This window comes from Mycteria americana (genome assembly GCF_035582795.1).
Source record: "Mycteria americana isolate JAX WOST 10 ecotype Jacksonville Zoo and Gardens chromosome Z unlocalized genomic scaffold, USCA_MyAme_1.0 Scaffold_18, whole genome shotgun sequence".
Lineage (NCBI taxonomy): Eukaryota > Metazoa > Chordata > Aves > Ciconiiformes > Ciconiidae > Mycteria > Mycteria americana.
Window position 1 is genome coordinate 5,825,858 of NW_027445436.1, and position 15,710 is coordinate 5,841,567.

At 39.7% G+C, this 15,710-nt stretch overlaps 1 protein-coding gene across 6 annotated transcripts in view; it reads right to left on the minus strand.

Annotated features, from left to right (window-relative positions):
* The window catches only part of LOC142402962 (SWI/SNF-related matrix-associated actin-dependent regulator of chromatin subfamily A member 2-like), a 204,103-nt gene that overhangs the window by 26,424 nt on the left and 161,969 nt on the right, over window positions 1-15,710 (minus strand). For all 6 annotated transcript variants that reach the window (XM_075488964.1, XM_075488962.1, XM_075488960.1 and 3 more), the window contains one exon: window positions 4,652-4,869. In XM_075488964.1, the coding sequence (XP_075345079.1) occupies window positions 4,652-4,869 (218 nt within the window). The remainder of the gene's footprint in view (window positions 1-4,651; window positions 4,870-15,710) is intronic.

The following is a 15,710-nucleotide window of genomic DNA, read 5'->3' on the forward strand; positions in this document are numbered from 1 at the left end:
GAATGGGGTGGAAAGCAAAGGGTGCAGGGCAACAGATACAAGAGAGACCTCGGGAACAATAAAACAGAGTGAAAGGAGGCCCACCTCAAGTATATGTGCATAAATGCATACAGCCTGGGAAATAAGCAGGAGAAATTAGAGCTCCACAAGTGGATGCAGAACTATGACATCACTGGAATAACTGAGATGTGATGGGAGAGTTTGTGTGATTGGAGCTCTGTGATGGATGGATACAGGCTCTTTAGGAAACACAGGCAGGGAAGACTGGGAGGGGGGATGCCCTCTATGTGAATGAGTAGCTCAAATGTATGGAGTTCTATGGAATGGGCAACGGGATGGTTGAGAGCTTGTGGGTCAGGATCAGAGGAGAGGACAGTAAGGGTGACCTCATGGTGGGAGTTTGTCACAGACCACCCGATCAGGGTGAGAAAGCAGACAAAGTCTTCTTTAAACAATTTGAGGAAGTCTCCAGATCTCAGGCCATGGTTCTTGAGGGGGGGCTTTAATTGTCTTGACATCTGCTGGAGGGGCAACACAGAGCAACACAAGCAATCCAGGAGGTTTCTGGAGAGTGCCAGTGATAACTACTTGATACAGGTACTAAAGGGGCTAGCCAGTGGTGACGCTCTCCTGGTTCTGCTACTCATGAACAAGGAAGAACTACTCAGGGATACAATAAAATGGCAGCTTTGGCTGTAGTGACCATGAGATCATGAAGTTTAAGATCCTGAGGGGAGTGAGGAATGAAAGAAACAGAGTACAGACCCTGGACTTCAGGAGGGGAGACTTGAGCTTATTCAGGGAACTGGTAGGTGGGATCACATAGGAGTCAGCTCTGAAAAGCAAAGGAGCTCAGGAAAGCTGGCAGGTCTTTAAGAGCAACCTCCTCCAAGTGCTAGAAAGATCCATTCTGATGCTCAGAAAGTCAAGCAGATGTATCGGGAGACTGGCTTGGCTGAACAGGGAACTCACAACTGAGCTCCAATGCATAAAGGACGCATGCAGAAGGTGGAAGCGAGGACAGACTTCAAAGGATGAATTTCGAAACACTGCCCAAGCATGCAGGGGTGGTAATAGGAAAGCCAAAATTCACCTAGAGTTGATGCTTGCAAGGGGCATCAATGACAACAAAAAGAGCTTCTTACCGCTACATTAGTAGTAAAAGGCTGAACAAGGAAAATGTAGGACCATTGCTCAATAGAGTGGGCAAATATAAGAATAAGGTACTCAATGTCTTCTTTGTCTCAGCCTTCACCAACAAGGTCTTCTAGGCCTTTGTGCTTAGATAAAGGATTCAAGGAGGAGAACAACCAACAGGGAGAGTCAGGGATTACTTGAGAGAACTTGACCCATATGAGTCCATGGGACCAGATGGGATCACAGAATCACAGAATCGTATAGGTTGGAAAAGACCTTTAAGATCATCGAGTCCAACCGTAAACCTAACACTACCAAGACCACCACTATACCATGTCCCTAAGCACCTCATCCAAACGTCCTTTAAATACCTCCAGGGATGGTGACTCAACCACTTCCCTGGGCAGCCTGTTCCAATGCTTGATAACCCCCTCAGTGAAGTAACATTTCCTAATATCCAGTCTAAACCTCCCCTGGCACAACTTGAGGCCATTTCCTCTCATCCTATCACTTGTGACCTGGGAGAAGAGACCGACCCCCATCTCTCTACAACCTCCTTTCAGATAGTTGTAGAGAGCGATAAGGTCTCCCCTCAGCCTCCTTTTCTCCAGGCTGAACAACCCCAGTTCCCTCAGCCGCTCCTCATCAGACTTGTGCTCCAGACCCTTCACCAGCTTCGTTGCCCTTCTCTGGACATGCTCCAGCACCTCAATGTCTCTCTTGTAGTGGGGGGCCCAAAACTGAACACAGTATTCGAGGTGCGGCCTCACCAGTGCCGAGTACAGGGGCACAATCACTTCCCTAGTCCTGCTGGCCACGCTATTTTTGATACAAGCCAGGATGCCATTGACTTTCTTGGCCGCCTGGGCACACTGCTGGCTCATATTCAGGCGGCTGTCAACCAACACCCCCAGGTCCTTCTCTGCCAGGCAGCTTTCCAGCCACTCTTCCCCAAGCCTGTAGCGTTGCATGGGGTTGTTGTGACTCAAGTGCAGGACCTGGCACTTAGCCTTGTTGAACCTCATACAATTGGCCCCAGCCCATCGATCCAGCCTGTCCAGATCCCTCTGCAGAGCCTTCCTACCCTCAAGCAGATCAACACTCCCACACAACTTGGTGTCATCTGCAAACTTACTGAGGGTGCACTCGATCCCTTCGTCCAGATCATTGATAAAGATGTTAAACAGAACTGGCCCCAACACAGAGCCCTGGGGAACACCACTTGTGACCGGCCGCCAACTGGAGTAAACCCCATTCACCACCACCCTTTGGGCCCGGCCGTCCAGCCAGTTCTTTACCCAGCGAAGAGTACACCCGTCCAAGCCATGAGCAGCCAGTTTCTCCAGGAGAATGCTGTGGGAAATGGTGTCAAAGGCTTTACTGAAGTCTATGTAGACAACATCCACAGCCTTTCCCTCATACATTAGGCGGGTCACCTTGTCGTAGAAGATTAGGTTGGGCAAGCAGGACCTGCCTTTCCTGAACCCATGCTGGCTGGGCTTGATCCCTTGGTTATCCTCTACGTGCCATGTGATGGCATTCAAGATGATCTGCTCCATCAGCTTCCCCGGCACTGAGGTCAGGCTGACAGGCCTGTAGTTCCCCGGGTCCTCCTTCCGGCCCTTCTTGAAGATGGGTGTCACATTCGCTAATCTCCAGTCAGCAGGGACCTCCCCAGTTAGCCAGGACTGCTGGTAAATGATGGAAAGGGGCTTGGTGAGCACATCTGCCAGTTCCTTCAGTACTCTCGGGTGGATCTCATCAGGCCCCATAGACTTGTGAGTGAATACTTCTGCCTAATTCACTTGTGAGTGAACTTCTGCCTAACTTATTCCCTTCAAAAGCTCAACCCACAACACAGGCATTTCTAATGCCTTATGGACTAGGGCTCCATATGCTTTCTACATTGGCAATCAATTCTGTCTTTTAAAAAACCTCAATTACTGGAAGAGGGAGTGGTATCCCTCTTAGTGCAGTAGTTACCTGGGTTCTAGAGATGATAGAGATTTGAACCTCACTGGGCAGAGGAAGCAAAATGCCCACATCTCCTACTTCTTAAGTGAGTGCTTTAACCACTGAGCTATGATACATAGGAGGAAGGTAGAAGTGACTTAAGCCTGCTATGTTTAAAATTAAAAGTAGGAGCTCTGACCAGAAGTGCTTGCCTTCTGGAAAAGGTCCGAGGCTAGGGACCCTAAATGGAAAGAGATAATTTCTTGCAGCTCTGATTGGAATGCCTGAATTTAAAACACTCCACTCTTCCCAGCTTTTCTGCTGGTTAAAAGCCACAGCAAACTGAATGTTGCTGACCTTTTAGGCAGCTCCTGCTCATCGTGCTCATTTTTTGTAACCCATTTTGAAGCAATAAACTTTTCAACACACTCTAAAGAGAACCTATAGATCACAGGATGATCTGGAGTCCACTTCTGCAGTTATGTGCCTAAAAAATAAGGTATCACCACTCTAAATCCTTTATTGCATATTGCCCAAGTTATCCCTGTACAAGCACAGATCAAACCGTAGCTGCAAAAAAAACCCCATATCCTGCCATTTGAAGCCACACACTCTGAAAAGCTTGTTTATATAAAAATTGTAGTAAATTAGGTACTCAGTTCAGAAACCAAATAGGTTACACCGGTGCAGCTCCTCTGGTGTGAAAATGCCTTCTTTTTGAATTAATTTTATATTGATTTACTTTACACCTGCTCCTTATTCAACTTAAGTAAATAAATGTATGGCAAAATAGGAATGTCTACACAGGAAGGTTGCACCAATTTAAGTAAATCAGAAACCTGAGATCAAACAGTACAAGTTCCCCACATAGCTGAAGCCTGATACAGAGTTGCTATTAAGCAATAGCCGAAGATTAACCATTTCTCAATAAAAAAGATGATTTTCAGTTGGAAAGTCAACAAAATAAAAATCTCACAACTTCAGTTTGGATTAGAAGTTAGTTATATTTCTTCCTGAGGTTCAGTTGTCTAATGTGAAATGTATATATATGTTGAAAATTGGGTTTTAAGGACAAAAAAGCTTCAGTCTCATTTATGAACAGCCTACTAGTGCTCAGTATTTCTACAGTTTTTCCTTTGAAAAGTCAGGTGTTCATCAGGCGAACCCTAAATATTTTGGGAGTATTCTTAAGTGTCATGGTGAGAACTTGTATTGACAAAACTATATCCACGCATTTAAGATTATTTATATAATTATTAAGACAGAATACTCCGTTAAGCTAAAGAAAACCCCTTCCCAAACCTGCAGTACTGAAATATATCTACTAAACAGGACAGTAGCATTTCTAAGCAGACATGATATGCCCATCTTTTAAATTACATTTTGACAAGTTTCAATCAACCAGATTCTTTTAAAAGCCCTCTATGTAGAGGAAGACTTACAAGATCAGGCCCTAAATGGAATTATTTTATTTATAAATAAATAAATAACCACAATTGAAAATTACACAGGATTAAGTTTCCAGAAATTATTTGTCAAAACCAAAAAAGGCTGAGCTCACCTGTCTTTGTAGTTTATCACAGTATCGATAATGGCATTCATCTGTTTTGTCAATTTAGGTGGGTTGGGTGACAACTTCTCTGCAGGAGGTCTGCCTCTTCTTTTCTTTGCTTTCTCCCCATCCTCTTTCCCAGAATCCTTATCCAAATTTCTTCGTCTCTTCCGTTTTTTAAGCCGGATTTCCTCTTCCATTTCTTCCAAATTGCCGTCTTCAATTGCCTGACAACCATGGATTCCAAAAAGCCAAAAAAACCCAAAAGAGAAATATGCAAAGACAATTAACAGGCATTTAAAAAAACCCAAGAAAAATACAACACAACAAGATATAGATAATTCAACATTAAATGCTCAGTCTATTTATAAAAAAGATTTCAAAAGGAAATTCAGTTACTGACAAACAATAAGACACTAAAATTAAATTAGTCATATAAAGTACCCTACCACCTAAATACATATTAATCTGACCCTGAATTTCATATATATGAGGGCTTGCATCAATTTGTTCACTTTAGTAGCAGTCCTAGAGAATGTAGTTCAAGAGAAAGACTCTGATGTGCATGTTTACAGACAGGATAGTCCACACCACACTCAGCTTCCAATGAAAGCGATTACAGTTTTTTAATATGTTTTTTTACATACAGACACACACACTTTATGTAGTAACATACTAGACTCAGCTTCTCTTTCAAAGAATTTAAGTGACCTAACAGTTAAAACCATATCTAAAATGTATAATTTTCATTTAGAATAACATTCAATAGAGGCAGAAGCACTGACAATAGTGTTTTACAGTAAAGAGCATTCATCATTGAATGAAAAAAGAAAAAACACACACAGCCACAAAAAATTAACAGTTTCAATTACCCGCAAATGCATGCTTTTAACCAGAGCCAGCAGCACCAAGTAGAGAGAGAAAATCTCTATGAAAACAAACCAGGCATAAAGGGAACCTCTTCACACGCTAACAGATCCAGGTGAAAAAACAAGAAGTTGAACTTTTTTCTTTGAGGGGAAAAAATCCCATAAACAGATAAAACATATATTGAGCCATAAGAGAAATGAAACTAAAAGGAAAAAAAAAATTAAAAATCTTAAAAGTAGGCTTTCTGATTAATGCTTTCTGGAACATAACTGATGTTGATATTTGTCCCTCTTGCCTCTCAATATTGCCTTGAATACATGCAAATACTAATCAATCATTTCTCATAGCTGAAAGAGCTATAATCATAAGACCTTCATTTCTCTACAGAACCAAACATGACTAATATTTATGATCATATGAGAATAACAATCAATATAAAAAGAGTGATTACAATCCAGACATAATTTATTTCATTTGAGTACAGTGTCTCTTGAAAAACATTTTATGAACAAAACCTGGTTCACTATACAAAACAACTTAGCATGTTAAAACCACTAGTGGGATTTCAAGATCTGTTTATTATTCATTCTCTAATGTGCAAATCCATAGAACAAACATGAACACAGAATCCTGAGGGACAGCCTGAAACAAGGCCTTAATAATCAAAAGACAATTTCCATCATGCTTTCAAGCATTCAGATAGCCACTATGAAGAAGGCTTGAGATCTGATGAGTTAGGAAGAATAAGTAAGGAAAAAACTGTACAAAACCTCATTAATATTCATTTGGTTAAATCAGGATACCCACCATACAGCACTGCAGCTAGCAAAGATTAAGAAAAGGAAATTTCTCCACAAATTTTAGAAGCTAAAAATAATAATAAATACAGCATGCAAGGCTGTCAACAGTTAATGTCATTGCTCTCCTTAAGCATTCAGTTGCACATCGAAATACAGAGAACACCAGCTTTTGATGTCTTATACACCTACACATTCCTGTGATGTAGTTCTACTGAACCTTCAAGACTGCAATGAAAAAGGTTATTTACCTTACCACTATCAGCAGGCCGGCTATCAGAAATCACAGTGGGGATAAAATTAACAAACCAGCAAAGCAGTGAGCTAATAGTCTCTTCATCAGCTGATGAGGGGAAAAAAAAGAGAGCTGGGGAAAGGCTATGTTTTCAGATACAAGTAATTTTATTTTAGTGAAAATTTAATACCGAAAGGATTGTAGATACTCAAATCTGCTGTTTCATTCTACATACTACAAGGCCCAAGGCATTCTTCCCTCAGCTTGCTTTAATATTGACAACTACTTATCATATTTTTCTCTTATTATTCTAGGCACTCAGATTCTAGATTTTTAGCTGGGCAGTTACCAATTCTTGTTAGCATTTTAATTGTAAGAGCAAAATTGGTCAATTTCATGTATGATTTTAAAACTAAAATAGAATCTATGCAATAAATACAGTTTTAAAATGCAAACAGTAATTTTTATTGTTCTGTACTGAACAGATTAGACTTTGGTTATTACAACTAATACAACAAAATACTCAGAATGACAAGAAACAAAAAACAAGGTTAGCATTTTGATGCAATGTGCTTTAGAAAATGGATATTCACTCATTAACCAAACAAACAAAAAAAATTTTCTTGCCAAATGTTGCCCCCCACACCCTCCAAATCAATTGTGTTGTCACCACCCCTGAGTACTAACATCTCATTTAGAATTGTGCATACAGTTGTTACTTAGGATATATACTATTTTGAAAAATTGTTGTGGGGCGTAAGATCAAAGTCAAAAGAATGTTTGGGGCTGATTTTTTTTAAAACGACATTGGCCAATGTAGTAAAAAAAAAAAAGAAAAGAAAGAACAGGCAAATTGTGACATTTGCTCTTCCACTCTGTAAATTGATGAGTAGTATACAATGAATTAATTGCCAGCACACTATAAATCTGCAAATGAATATTAAAATCTGTCTATTTGGATAATAATATTGAAATCTATTATTATAATTAGATCTTAAAATTTTGTGCAGACATGTAAATTCAGACAATTTTCCTTAAAAAAGGTTTTAGTGAAAGCACTAAAAATCACACACACGTGCGCGCACACATTCATATATGTGTGTGTTCATGTACCAACAATAAGTTATTTATTAAACTAATTCAAATGACAGTGCTTCATTAGAAGAAACTTACTACAATAAGGCCAAAGTGCCCCATCCAAGAGAACATCATTCCAAACATTTACCAGCAGGATAATGCAACACATCCCAGAAACAAATGTTTCTGGTGTATGACGTGTTGCACAAGAGTATAGGACACAGCAGACATCTCCCATGCTCAAATGCCTTTGGATTAGTGAGGTGAATAGAAAGGTAGTCAAGAAAATTACTGTACAAATAAATATTTAATGCTTTCCTTAAGGCAACAGGACCAAATACTACAATAAAGTTTGGAGCCTGTTTTCTTGAAAGAAAGCAGTAAAAACTATTAGAGAGTCCAATTCTGCAAAGGATTGAACATCTCATGAGAGGTACTGGGTATCAATTTCCAGCCACATTCCAATGTGGAAGCCAATGGAAAACCAGTGGAAATCATGAGGACTCAGTGCTGCATCCTGTACCAAGAAAATCTTCCTGCTGTTCAGTACCTTATTGCTGTGTCTTGGTTCATGTTATATGAAACAATTCCCTTGCTGAAGAGCTGAGACCATGCAAGTCTCTCAGGGCACCAGAATTTTAATCAGCATATTGACCATAGATTAAAGAGAAACAAACAAATAAATGAATTTTCAGAAGGCAACTAGAAGTTGGTTCTGGGCTTTTCTATTGTTAATTGCAGTTACATTTCTCTCATAAATCATGAAGGACCATTTCTTCGTTTCTTACATAAGGAAGTCTTAGTAAAAGTGGATACTGTTACATGAGCATCAAGAAATGAAGTAAAGAAAGATCAATCAAAATAGAAACTGCTTTGTTTGCATTCTTATCATTGACTTAGTTGAGAGTCTAGAAAACATGGCACAACATCATGCACGTACAACTCTTCAGTCAAGAATTATGGAACAAAATGTACAATAAGATCTATAGCTCTGACTTCTTTGGTGATATCGTCCTTTCGCAAGCCAACCTGATAATACCTGAGGAAATCAACAACAACAACAGTGACAAAGAATCTACCTTGGTGAGATCACCCATGGATATTTTATTAAATAAAAAACTGACGTATGTTATAATGAGGTAACTAATGACATAAGATGAAATATATTAAACCTCACATGTATCAAAGGTTCTCAAAGATCTTAAAAAAAAATTCTCGGACCAGTCCTATATTAGTTATTAGATTCATTTTATGTGAAGCAGGAATCAAGTGATTTGAGTACAGTCACATGGTGGTAGCAGGGTTGGGCATAAAAATCAGTTCTGGTGTTCAGCACTCCATTGCTTTTCTCTAATATTTCAATGATTACATTATGAGAGGTATTTGTCATGGACCAATACATATACTAGTTTCCTTTGCTCTGAACTCATTATTAAGTACTACCACTAGAAAATTAAGAGTCAAAGAAAGCTATTACTATTGCCTACAGTCATGGAAACTGTATACAGACACTTAAAACTACTGATAGTAAACAATATAATGTTGAAACTCTCTTTGGATTAAATGAGATACTGTGCAAAACAGGAAATCTCTTCCTATATGCTGCATCCCCCTCTTATTCCCTCTTAACCCAAAGAAGTGTGTCCAAAGAGTGTTACTATAGCTTCCTCCCTTCCCTCCCAGGCATTAATGCTCAACATCTCTCAAAGCTGCATAAGAGAACAGAAAGTTCCTGCAACTAATTTTGCCATACAGACATATTTGCTAACATGCTTGTATTGGGTCTGTCTGGAATGGAGTTAACTTTCCCGATAGCAGCCCTCATAGTGCTGTGCTTTGTATTGGTAGCTAGAAAGGTGTTAATAACACACCAGTGTTTTGGCTACTGCTGAGCAGTGCTCACACAGCATCAAGACTGCCTCTCAAACCCCACCCCACCCAAAGGCCAGTAGGCTGGGGGTGGGCAAGAGGTTGGGAGGGGACATAGCCAGGACAGCTGACCCAAACTGACCAAAGGGATATTCCATACCATATGATGTCATACTCAGCAATAAAAGCTAAGAGGGAAGAGGAGTGGGAGGGATTTGTTATTAAGGTGTTTGTCTTCCTAAGCAACCGCTGCATGTACTGAGGCCCTACTTCCCAGGAAGTGGCTGGACATGGCCTGCTGATGGGAAGTAGAGGATAAATCTTTTTATTTTCCTTTGCTTCCACGTGCGGCCTTTGCCTTTCTTTATTAAACTGCCTTTATCTCGACCCATGAGTTTTTCATCTTATTTTCTCCCCCTGTCTCCCTGAGGAGGGGGAGTGAGAGAGCAGCTTGGTGGGCACCTGGCAGCCAGCCAAGGTTAACCCACCACAATGCTAATTATCTAACTCAGTATTTTCACTGAAGGCATACAATATATAATTGAATAGAAAAATCATCTTCCCAATTTCTTAAAAAGAAATAAAACTAACAATGCACAGTATCCTAAAGTCTGAACTTTTCCTAGGGCAAAGGCATACCATTTATAGAACTACTTCCTGCTATGCTGAATGGCAGATTTCCCAACAACTTCTAGCAAGCTAGGGTAGCAGTAAGAGGTAAACCATTGCTGGCTGGGACACAAGACCTACACTGTTAGCCTGTAATCATAAGTTTCATGGGACTCAAAGCTTTTCTTTTTTTTTTAAACCAACGGGATCCTGGATTTCAAACAACAAAATATCCTAAGAAAGGAGACATGATATATTAGAATAGAATCATAGAATCATAGAATCATTTGGGTTGGAAAAGACCCTTAAGATCATCAAGTCCAACTGTTAACCTAACACTACCAAGACCACCACTACACCGTGTCCCTAAGCACCTCATCCAAACATCTTTTAAATTCCTCCAGGGATGGTGACTCAACCACTTCCCTGGGCAGCCTGTTCCAATGCTTGACAACCCTTTCAGTGAAGAAATTTTTCCTAATATCCAATCTAAACCTCCCCTGGCACAACTTGAGGCCATTTCATCTTGTCCTATCACTTGTTACTTGGGAAAAGAGACCAACACCCACCTCGCTACAACCTCCTTTCAGGTAGTTGTAGAGAGCGATAAGGTCTCCCCTCAGCCTCCTTTTCTCCAGGCTAAACAATCCCAGTTCCCTCAGCCGCTCCTCATAAGGCTTGTTCATGAGCTTCGTTGCCCTTCTTTGGACATGCTCCAGCACCTCAATGTCGTTCTTGTAGTGAGGGGCCCAAAACTAAACACAGTATTCGAGGTGCAGCCTCACCAGTGCCGAGTACAGGGGGGACAATCACTTCCCTAGTCCTGCTGGCCACACTATTTTTGATACAAGCCAGGATGCCATTGGCTTTCTTGGCCACCTGGGCACACTGCCGGCTCATATTCAGCCAGCTGTCAACCAACACTCCCAGGCCCTTTTCTGCCAGGCAGCTTTCCAGCCACTCTTCCCCAAGCCTGTAGCGTTGCATGGGGTTGTTGTGACTCAAGTGCAGGACCTGGCACTTGGCCTTGTTGAACCTCATACAATTGGCCCCAGCCCATCGATCCAGCCTGTCCAGATCCCTCTGCAGAGCCTTCCTACCCTCAAGCAGATCAACACTCCTGCCCAACTTGGTGTCATCTGCAAACTTACTGAGGGTGCACTTGATCCCCTCATCCAGATCATTGTTAAAGATATCAAACAAAACTGGCCCCAAAACTGAGCCCTGGGGAACACCACTTGTGACCGGCCGCCAACTGGAGTAAACTCCATTCACCACCACTCTTTGGGCCCAGCCATCCAGCCAGTTCTTTACCCAGTGAAGAGTACACCCCTCCAAGCCATGAGCAGCCAGTTTCTCCAGGAGAATGCTGTGGGAAACAGTGTCAAAGGCTTTATTAGTGTCCGGGTAAACAACATCCACAGCCTTTCCCTCATCCATTAGGCGGGTCACCTTGTAGAAGGAGATCAAGTTAGTCAAGTAGGACCTGCCTTTTCTAAACCCATGCTGACTGGGCCTGATCACCTGGTTGTCCTGTACGTGCCCTGTGATGGCACTCAGGAAGATCTGCTCCATAACCTTCCCCGGCACCGAGGTCAGGCTGACAGGCCTGTAGTTCCCCGGGTCCTCCTTCTGGCCCTTCTTGTAGATGGGTGTCACATTCGCTAATCTCCAGTCAACTGGGACCTCCCCGGTTAGCCAGGACTGCTGATAAATTATTGTCAAGCATGAGATTCTAATGAAGAGCATTCTAATTTGAAACTCCCAGATCATCCTAGTTTCTCTTTTAATTTTATTTTATGCACAATCAAAACAGAGTGCACAAGCAGAAAACTCAGGCATTTAAAGATTACACGTTCTAGTGTATTTAGAAAATAAATGTGATAATAGTCAGAACACTATTTCATGGAGTATACTGAAATTAGATGCTCAAAATACACATCAGTAATACTATGACAATAGAATAGATTGCAATATATATAAACTACTAGGAGACCAGGGTGGTAAAATTACTCCTATATTAAAGTTTGCTTTCTCAACTTGACCCTCCAATTTATCTCTCCAGCTTTATCCTTCAGGTGATATCCTTCAGAGATGTCCTAATACCAGTTCCACTTTTCTTCCTTCTATGCCCTATCTGAAATCCCATCCTTCTATGCTTTACATTTTTGCTCACTCTGTCTCTAACACGTAATCTAACTTTTTAAGTCCTCAAAAGAGCCCTCTCTTTAAAATCCAGTTATCATCTTGTTTAGTTTCTCAACACTGGTCTTCCTGATGTCTGTGGCTGTTTACAGCTTCCATATATCTGAATTTTTTTGTTATCTCCCTAGAGATGCAATAACTGAATACTTCTTGCTATGCTACAGCATACAGGGTGATATATTACTAATAAAGACTATGAAGAAGAATAATGACACAATATTGCAAGCATGGCCAATGAGATGACACAAAGATATTGTATTGATAATACAACTGAAGATTATCAGTCATTTAAGTCAGATAATTCAGATACTGAACATCTGAGGATAACACAGGTATTGATAGGGTTATTTTAACTGATTTTTTTTTCACTCTTGGATAGCATCACACAACAGATAAGCAAGACTGATTTTGTTGGGATTAAACTGAAACACAAGCATTTTGACTTGAAGATTTATTCTAATAAACTTTTATTACAATGCAAGTACATATTTACCTTTGAAGCAAAAGCATGTCATAAAAAATAAAAATATGTACCTATTTAAAATTCTTATGGGATCAAGGTTTTAATTTTCAATATTTTATTTCTTGTCTAAAAATGTTTCAAATAAAATATATTCTTAATGTAAAGCATCACACACAGCCAGCAACGATAAATTTCACCTCAGTTACAATGAACTACAGTAGTAATGCATTTTCTGGTTTTTGGTTGGTTTTGTTGTTGTTTTTTTTCAGTGCAACCTGATTAAAAATAAATAATTAAAATATCCAACAATGTAAGCAATGTTTTAAAATGTAATCAATCAAACCTGACTTTGCAACTGTGAACCTTTCATAAACTTATGGGGACAAAAAGACAGAAGAGCACAATCAATAGAAATGATGTTGGGACCCACAAATTTCACAAGGAAAGGAAGACCATTAGGGAGAAGGAAGTGATCACCTAGTGATGACAGCCAGTTGTCTTGAAAAGATATTAAAATAATTTCTCTCCTTTTGAGCTATAAACAGAGTAGCAAAAATTTCTCTTATTTTACAGTTGAATAAAAATTTTGAAACATGAAAACACCAATTTTTTCTGTACGTTATGAGATACCCATATAGGACAGTGGTATAAAGAGTTAACTGGAATTTGGTTTTGTTCCAAAGTAATCTCAGTTCATGGCAATAAAGTCATCATATGTCACATCATGTTCTTTCTTTCTTATGTTCTCTTATGTTCTTTCTTATGTGTGCTATTTTTGACTGGGATAGAATTAATTTTCTCCATAGTAGCTAGTATGGGGCTATGTTTTGGATTTGTGCTGGAAACAGTGTTGATAATACAGGGATGTTTTAGTTATCACTGAGCAGTGCTTACACAGAGTCAACGTCTTTTCTGCTTCTCACACTGCCCTGCCAACGAGTAGGCTGGGGGTGCACAAGAAGTTGGGAGGGGACACAGCTGGGACAGCTGACCTCAACTGACCAAAGGGATATTCCATACCATATGATGTCATGCTCAGCAATAAAAAGCTGGGGGAAGAAGAAGGAAAGGGGGGACATTCAGAGTGATGGCATTTTGTCTTCCCAAGTAACCATTACGTGTGATGGAGCCCTGCTTTCCTGGAGATGGCTGAACACCTGCCTGCCGATGGGAAGTAGTGAATGAATTCCTTGCTTTGCTTTGCGTGCACACAGGGCTTTTGCTTTCCCTATTAAACTGTCTTTATCTCAGCCCACGAGTTTTCTCACTTTTACTCTTCCAATTCTCTCCCCCATCCCACTGTGGGGGGAATAAGGAAGTGGCTGTGTGGTGCTTAGTTGCCAGCTGGGGTTAAACCATGACATTATGTTTTCTTTTTTTCCTTGTATTTGGGTGGAGTAACACTTCTCATTTTGAAATAAGCAGACTTTATGCCAAGTTTAAGATGTAGAAGATAAGCAAACAGGAAGAAAATAAGTAAGGAAAAAACCAAGAGACAAAATAGTTTAGATAAAAACAAAAATAATTGAAAAAACTTTCAAAAACCTTTTCTGTTTTTATTATTTTTTCATTTGTATTTTTTCATTTTCATTATTTGTTCATTTGTTCACATCCATTTACTTAGAGAAAGTAGCTTTAGAGAATTTTCCACTAGCATGGGAAATTGGTTGTAGAAATCTATTATTTCTATTAATGCAGGTAAGTCTGAGACTTCTGTCTTCTTAGTAGTGAGTAATCTTATCTCACCTTACATTTTCTCATTTCTTACTCTGTTATGTTGTCGCTCTTAACTGACTCACTACTAGAGCAGGCAGAAGAAAAATTTTAACACAAAGAAAGAAGGACTGTTCAAACAAGAAGTGCTAGCAGCAGGAAGTACCCTTGTTAGAGATTCCCAATTTATATACTTTAGAGAAAGATAACATAAACCAAGTCACACTTTTTCAGTAAATTAAATAAAATTAGAAGATGAAACAGTAATACAAAAAGATATATTCAGACTAGCTGTGCACAACATTTTGCAAAGCTACCTTCTAGCAATGATGCAGTGAGTTCAAAGTTTTCAGGACATTTCTAGTTACAGAGTTGGCTACATTGATTAGAATACTGCAGGATTTACAGTAGAACTTTGTTCTTTAATGTACATGTGTCTAGAAGGACTTCTTGGTCTTCTGGGACAAATTGCAGTGCAAATCACAGACTGATGAGTAAAAGCTATTATTTATGCAGGAGCTCATTGAAGAATACAAAGAAATTTCTAAGAAAGGCACAGGCTCTTAAGAATGGTCTAGGCGGAAGTGAAGTTCCTCCACAAAAGAATGGAGAATGCAGTGTAAGTGCATATATGAAATTAATTAAATTCAAGCAAGGCCCCAAGCAGCAATGAAGTCCTAATATTCTGAGTCTTTGAGATCCATCTGATAATGTCTCATTATATGTACGCAGAGGTAACTGAAACAGATGTCCAGTACACTAATCCTTAACTTCTCTGAAATGTTGTAATCCAAAATTATCAAGTTTAGACTCTACACTTGGACAGGTCTTCTACATTACTGGAAAGATTTTTTTTTTCTTCTTTTAAAAATAAAATCCCACTCCTAAGGTACAGAAAACAGAGCATTCCATTCACTGAGCAGATTACTTCAAGATGACTCAAGAATCTGATTACCTGAAAGGTCAAGAATCTGAAGGACTTCTAGTTATGCCTAGGGATGGGTTTAATAATTTCTGAGAAGCCCAGTTTTAAACTTAACTGGTTTTCCATGTTTGCTAGGTTAATATTTCTTTTCTTGTTGTATATTAGGACACTAACAGTCCCAGAAATTGCTTCTCTAGGCAAGGCAAAATATTAAATTCTTCTATATTTGCAGAGTGAATAAGTACTTTGGCCAAAATATATAACAAGTTGCTTGGAAAAAATATAGGTAACTTTTCATCCATGTT